This window comes from Colobus angolensis, unplaced genomic scaffold, assembly GCF_000951035.1.
Source record: "Colobus angolensis palliatus isolate OR3802 unplaced genomic scaffold, Cang.pa_1.0 Scaffold157, whole genome shotgun sequence".
NCBI classification, from domain to species: domain Eukaryota; kingdom Metazoa; phylum Chordata; class Mammalia; order Primates; family Cercopithecidae; genus Colobus; species Colobus angolensis.
The window spans coordinates 251,556-258,977 of record NW_012114677.1 but is presented as its reverse complement, the minus strand read 5'-3'; the positions used below and the strand labels follow the sequence as shown (position 1 = coordinate 258,977).

At 52.0% G+C, this 7,422-nt stretch overlaps 1 protein-coding gene across 1 annotated transcript in view; it reads right to left on the bottom strand.

Annotated features, from left to right (window-relative positions):
• TNIP2 (TNFAIP3 interacting protein 2) overlaps positions 1-2,617 on the bottom strand; it is an 8,529-nt gene extending 5,912 nt beyond the window's left edge. The window contains exons 1-2 of the mRNA XM_011936743.1: positions 2,319-2,617; positions 67-156 (exon numbers count right to left, since the gene is read on the bottom strand). Coding sequence (XP_011792133.1) covers positions 67-156; positions 2,319-2,564 — 336 coding nt within the window. The 5' untranslated portion in view covers positions 2,565-2,617. The remainder of the gene's footprint in view (positions 1-66; positions 157-2,318) is intronic.
• Positions 2,618-7,422: the final 4,805 nt, after the last annotated feature.

Here is a 7,422-nt window from a genome sequence, read left to right as displayed (position 1 = left end):
AGGAGAGAACCCGCACTGACAGTTTGTAAGCCGTGTGTTCTCAACCAAAATGTGGAAGACACTCACGTGAGTCACCTTCTGTTTTAACAGTCGATTTTCTTCCTGCAGCTTCTCAATAATACTCTGGACAGAGGTGTGCCCACCTGTATGTTCTGACTGCATGCGGAAGGGACAGAGAGAAGACAATCTGTTACATACAGCAAGAGGGGAGAAAGCTAGACCCAGAGGCTGAGGCCACAGATGATCACTGCATCCTCCAAGGCAGCGGGTAGTGATCATTCACTTGGCAGAGAGGCAAAGCAGGGACAAGCGACCACCTTCTCCCTGCCCAGGCCCACCCCTACCAGGCCCAGGCCAGGGCCCAGATGGACGGTCTTCAGGCCACATCACCTTTGACACCGTCCTTATCCCATCTTACCTACCAGTTTGAGCTGTTTGTCTTTTAAATATTTGGAATGTAAATATTCTAAAGTCATAATGTCTACAGGGATTGGCACACCAGACATGACCAAGTCTTCTCTTGGCCAGAGGTTTGCCATTATCACAGACAGCAGGGAGGGCAGGAAGCCGAATCCCACTGTAAACCAGAGGATCTCCAGCGGGGGGCTCCCAGCTGCCCAGGGTGGGCCTGGCCATGCACCCTGCTTACCTCCTTTGGAGCCCATGACACTGTCCTGTCTGCAGACAATCGGGTTCAACCAGGTGATTCTGGACACAGCAATGTAACCTCTGCCCCACGCAGAGTCAGGAGTCATGGAAGCCACAGCCCAAACCAGCCCCCACTAACAACTCCAGACCTGAATGAAAAGTCTCATGAAACTCATGTGTACTCTAGAATTCTGACTGTATATCAGTGACATAATTTTTGAGAATTCCCCCGAGTGACAAAGGAAGTGCATGTCCTAACGCAGCCTACACCCGGAAGCCCCGGGTGACTCAGCTGAGTTCAGGGCTGAGAAGTGACACTTATTTAGAGACTGTGATGAGGGCCTACGCGGCCACTGGCCCCACCCCCGCCTCAGGCTCAACACTGTGTGTGGCTCCTTTCAAATCCCCAGCGGGAAATGACACGCTGACTCAAAATCAGACCAGAATACCCGGCCTCCGCCCAGACGGCACTTTTCCTTTGGTTTCTGAATGCAGCTGTGTCTCTCTGAGGTTCCCCGCCTGGAATCCACCCAGCTGAGGTGGGCAGTTCTCAGACCAAGCTTCTCCCCAGTGGGCGCCTTGGTGAGGCTGCTGACGGGTGCAGGATGTACTGTCTGCCGCAGAACATCCCAGCCTGTGTGTTTCTGCATGAACCTTGGTGCTGCCTCAGAGAACCGCCTAGAAAGGACCCGAGCAAGAGGCCCTGTGCCCGGCAGTGCGAGTGAGGTGGGGCCTCAGCCTGGGTGACATGTGCACAGAGTGCCTCCATGTCCCCGCCTGCCACACACAGACACCACGGGCACCAGCGAGATGGAAGGTGCCTGGCTCACAGTGGCCACAGCACCTGGCACACACATGCCTTGGCCCGCTACTCCCTACTCTTCTGCCTAGGAGCCTCCTGGTTTCTCCTGATGCTAAAACTCTCACAGTCCCTCTCTCTCCCACTGGACCCCACAGAGAGCTACAGCCCAGATCCAGCCTATCCTGGAGGTCCAGTGAACCCTTCTTTGGCCCTCACTGTCACCTGGCGCCACTGTCCCTTGGCCCTTGCTTTGATGATGAGGCTGTGGCCCTGAGCCAGGTCTCCAAGCCTGTGGGAGGCCGTGCTGCTGGCAAGGACATGCCTAACGCCAGCTTTGGAGATGGTGGTTCCAGCTGTGCCTGGATCCACTCAGACACGGAAGTGGATCTGCGGAATCCACTTCCAGTGAACCTGCGGAAGGCGAGCACTCACGGTCCTTCCAGGAGTTCTGGGTGTGGAACTGGAGGCACTCCCTGTCCCCAGCAGTACCACCCGGCTCTGCTTCAGTTTCCTCAGATGAGGAGGATGTGACTGCACTTCCTCCAGGCAGCTCTGCCACCCTCATGTCTTCCTCCTCATCCTCAGCTGAGGCAGATGAAAGCCAAGTGCCACCTCCCACCTGGGAGCAGGGTCAGCTACAGGCCTGGTGCTGGGCACTGCGGTGGCTGCCTGCTTTCCTATTACATGGTGCATGTTCCATCATTTTCAAAGAACCCCTTGGATGAGCGAGCTTTGTCCCGTCAGCGGACTCTCGCTGCTGAGAACAGAGTGGGTTCTGGGACACCCCCGGCCTCTGTGATTGGGGCCTGCAGGCAATGCTCCCAGCACACAGGGTTCTTCAGCACAATCTGCTTACACTATGGCCTACCTGGTCAGGACTTCTCTCCCCCACATTTCTGTGTGCATGCTGTCGTTCATCCAGACACTTGGCCAGATGCTGACACATGTGGGCAGTGGCGGTCAGCGTCCTCCGTAGCTGATGGGTCTCGTTGGCCAAGGAGCGGCACAGGACATCACTGGCGGCCCGGGCGCGCTCCCCTTCCGCCATGCTCCTCCGTAGCAGGACGACTTCCTTCTCTCGCTCGTGCTGGGGCTGGCTCAGTAGCTGCTGCATCTCCCTCTCTTTTTCTTCTAGTCGCTCAGTCAGCCTCTCAATTTCCTAAGCGGAAGATTTAAAAGCACAGTTGACTGAATTAAAAGCAGTAGTGTCGAGAGCACATGTTCAGAAAGCAAAAGGAGGCCTGGCATGGATGCCCCAACACCAGACACAAAACACACTCACTCCGAAGTCAGGCATCTGAACTAACAATTACTCACTCAGAAGTCGGGCATTTGAACTATTAACTCTGGAGTTTTTCAGCCTACAATGTTCTGTTCTGAAACTTCATCTTAAAAATTTTTTTTTTTTTTTGAGACAGAGTCTCGCTCTGTTGCTCAGGCTGGAGTGCAGCGACATGATCTCGGCTCACTGCAACCTCCACCTCCCAGGTTCAAGCGATTCTCCTGCCTCAGCCTCCACAGTAGCTGGAATTATAGGCGCCCACCACCACACCCAGCTAATTTTTGTTTTTTGTTTTTTTTTTTTTTTTTGAGACGGAGTCTCGCTCTCACCCAGGCTGGAGTACAGTGGCGCGATCTTGGTTCACTGCAAGCTCTGCCTCCCAGGTTCACGCCTGTCTCCTGCCTCAGTCTCCCAAGTAGCTGGGACTACAGGTGCCCACCATCATGCCCAGCTAATTTTTTGTATTTTTAGTAGAGACGGGGTTTTACTGTGTTAGCCAGGATGGTCTCGATCTCCTGACCTTGTGATCGATCCACCTTGGCCTCCCAAAGTGCTGGGATTACAGGCGTGAGCCACCGCGCCTGGCCCAATTTTTGTATTTTTAGTAGAGACAAGGTTTCACCATGTTGGCCAGGCTAGTCTCGAATTCCTGACCTCAGGTGATCTGCCCACCTTGACCTCCCAAAGTACTGGGATTATAGGCGTGAGCCACCATACCCAGCCCTTTTTTTTTGAGGCAGAGTCTCACTAGCACCCAGGCTAGAGTGCAGTGGCACAATCATGGCTCCCTGCAGCCTCGGCCTCCCCAGGCCCAAGCGATTCTCCATCCTAACCTGAGTAGCTGGGACTATAGGCACGTGCCACTGTGCCTGGCTAACATTTTTGTATTTTGTAGAGACAGGGTTTTGCTGTGATGCTCAGGCTGGTCTTGAACTCCTGGGCTAGAGCGATTCAGCTGCTTTGGCTTCCCAAAGTGCTGGGATGACAGTGTGGGCCGCCGCACCCCGCCAAATTCTGTTTTCACAAGCAAGCACATCATTTTAGATTTCATATCAAGATGTTGTTTTGAAATGAGGGTCTCGCTATATATAGCCCAGGCTGGTCTTCAACTCCTAGGCTCAGGCAAATCCCCCCACCCCAGCCTCCTGAATAGCTGGGACTACAGGCTCAAGCCACCACACCCAGTTTTCATCCAATTATCAAAGTGGCAATTCCAAGCACTTTTTTGATAGGAAAGGTAGAAACTCCACTGTAGTGGGTAACCCCCAAAAGATGTCCACAACCAAACCTCCCATTCCCCAGTATCTGGGAATGAAACCTTATTCAGAGCTAGGGTCTTTGCAGATGTAATGAGTTCAGGTGAGGACAAACTGGATCAGGACGGGACTGGTGTCCTAAGAAGAAGACGGGAAGTCTGGACAGACACACAGAGAGAAGGAGGCCATGTGACAACAAAGATATGAGTGACATCTTGTGGATAAAGGCCAAGGAACACCAATGATTGGCGGCCCCCACAGGAAGCTGAAGAGGCCAGGAAGCGCGTTCTTCCCTAGAACCTTCAGAGACAGCTGATGCCTTGGTTTCCGGCTTCCAGCCTCTAGAACTGTGAAAGATTAAATTGCTGTTGCTGGAAGCCCCCCGGTTTGTGTTACTTTGTTACAGCAGCTCTAGGAAATTAACACACCCAACCCCAGTTACTTCTTAAAGAATTGAAAAAGGTTCTTAAAATGACAATTTTTTCTTGAGACAGGGTCTTGCCCTGTCACCCAGGCTGGAGTACAGTGGTGCCATCATGGTTCACTGCAGCCTCGACCTCCCAAGTTCAAGTGATCCCCTTGCCTCAGCACCCTAATGAGTTGGACTACAAGTGCAGGCCTCTGTACCTAGCTAATTTCTGTATGTTTTGTAGAGACAAGGTTTCGCCACGTTGCCCAGGCTGGTCCTGGACTTGAGTGATCTGCCTGCCTCAGCTTCCCAAAGTGCTGGGATTACAGGCAAGAGCCACCACATCTGACCTGACCATTTTTTAATACCTGGACTTAAATTTGTGCTTTTCCGGCCGGGCGCGGTGGCTAAAGCCTGTAATCCCAGCACTTTGGGAGGCTGAGGTGAGTAGATCACGAGGTCAGGAGTTTAAGACCAGCCTGGCCAACATGGTGAAACTCCGTCTCTACTAAAGATACAAAAAATTAGCCAAGCGTGGTGGTGGGCGCCTGTAATCCCAGCTACCCAGGAGGCTGAGGCAGGAGAATCGCTTGAACCCAGGAGGTGGAGGTTGCAGTGAGCCAAGATCGTGCCACTGTACTCCAGCCTGGTGACAGAGCAAGACTCAGTCTAAAAAAAAAAAAAGGAACGAGGAAGGAAAGAAAGAAAAGAGGAGAAGAGAAAAGAAAAGAAAGAAAGAGCCAAGCAAGCAAGCAAAGCTAAGCTAAGCTAAGCTGGAAGGGAAAGGGGCTGATATGCCAGGACCAGGCCAAGCCTACGAAGCTGGTCCCTAGAGTGGTGACAGGATGGGCTTGCGCAGTAACAGGTTGCATAATGAATTGGTGCCATTATTCCAGAAAGTATTAACCGGAGGGGCTTTGCAAAGCTGTCCACTCAGGCCTTGTGTTACAGATGAGGTAAGGTCTTAAGTCCAGCGGTGGCTACAGTGAAGATCACAATTCTCTGGCCTGATCTTGCCCCATCACACACTGACCGCAGCTTGATCACAGATGCACCGGTCAGCTCCTCCACTCCCTGAGCCTCAGCGCTCCCTCTGGGAGCCCTCAGTCCCTATTGGTCCAGGGTTCCTGCTCCTAACGGGCTCACTAACACGGCCATAGATGAGGGCAACCTAGCCACAGCTTGCTTCCTGCTGTGTCTTTGACTCTGCACTGCCACCTCAGTGAACCCAGGGCCTACAGGAGGTGAGAAACCTCTCCATTCTTCCACAGGTTCCGTGATTGACCTCAGACTGAATGCTGGGATGAGCAATAAGTATGTAATTGCATAAGATACCAGATAAGGCCAGGCACAATGGCTCTTGCCTATAATCCCAGCACTTTGGGAAGCCGAGACAGGAGGATCCCCGGAGGCCAAGAGTTTGAGACCAGCCTGGGCAACATAATGAGACCCCATCTCTACAACAACTTAAAAAGGTAGCCAGGTGTGGTGGCTCACAGTCCTCGCGGCCTCTTCGCCTAGAGTCCTAGCCACTCGGGAGGCTGTGACGAGAGGGCTGCTTGAGCCCAGGAGTTCAAGGTTACAGTGAGCTATGATGGCCCCAAGGCATTCCAGCCCAGGTAGCAGTGTCACAGAGCAAGACCCTGTCTCTAAAACAAACAAACAAACAAACACAACTAAATCATTAAAATGGGCCGGGCGCAGTGGCTCAAGCCTGTAATCCCAGCACTGTGGGAGGCTGAGACGGGCGGATCAAGAAGTCAGGAGATCGAGAGGTCAGGAGATCGAGACGATCCTGGCTAACACGGTGAAACCCTGTCTCTACTAAAAAATACAAAAAAACTAGCCGGGCGAGGTGGCAAGCGCCTGTAGTCCCAGTTACTCAGGAGGCTGAGGCAGGAGAATGGCACAAACCCGGGAGGCGGAGCTTGCAGTGAGCCGAGATCCGGCCACTGCACTCCAGTCTGGGCGACAGAGCGAGACTCCATCTCAAAAAAAAAAAAAAAAAAAAAATCATTAAAATGTTCCTTAAATAATTAAAATTCCCATGCGGGGCATGGCAGCTCATGCCTGTAATCCCAGCACTTTGGAAGGTCAAGGCAGGAGGATCACTGGAAGAAAGGAGTTCTAGACCAGCCTGAGTGACACAGCAACATCCCGTCTCTACAAAAAAATAAATAAATAGAATTAGCCATGTGTGATGACAAACTCCTGTGGTCCCAGCTATATGGGAGGCTGAGGCAGGAGGATCACGTAAACCCAGGAGGTTGAGGCCACAGTGAGCCGTGTTTGTGCCACTGCACTCCAGCCTGGGTGGCACAGTGAGACCCTGTCTCAAAAGAAATAAATAAATGAAAATCCCAAAACAAAACCTACATGCTCACATGTTGGTAAGACAGGACCAGGGCCAGTAATACTGGGACCACAGACCTAATTCTATCTGAGGCTACCAGGAAGCTGCAATAAGCTGCTTGGTGAGTGGCCAGATACATAGGACACAGGGGACACACGTGAGCTGAACACCGATGGCCACCAGACTGCAAGTACACTGCTCTGGTTGTGAGGTCCCGGCATCCTCTGTCCCACCAACATTCTGGAGATGAGTTCAGAGTGGCCGTCCGGGTCCTTGGTCTGTACTCATCTGTGGCTCCTGGTGTCCACAACTCTAAAACCTGTTGGTGCAGACCAGGGGACCTCTAAACTTCCCTCCTGCTCTAGTGAGTCGGGATCTACCTTCCAGAAGGAGGGAGAGAGTGCAGTAGTGGAGACACTGGCTGCTAAAAGTATTTTAAATGATGTAGATACTGACAACCTAGTATTAAGGAGAACTGTATACACAGCATGAACACAGCCATGCCAAGTGTACACAGAGGAAAAACAGGAAGAAGGCATGCCAAGAGATTGACACGAGTCATCCCTGCACTGAGGGATTACAGTGGCTATTTTATTCTTTGTTTTTCAGATATTCAAAATTGCTTTCATAATTTTTTTTTCAAAGGCATGTTTCTATTTTTTTATTTTTTTA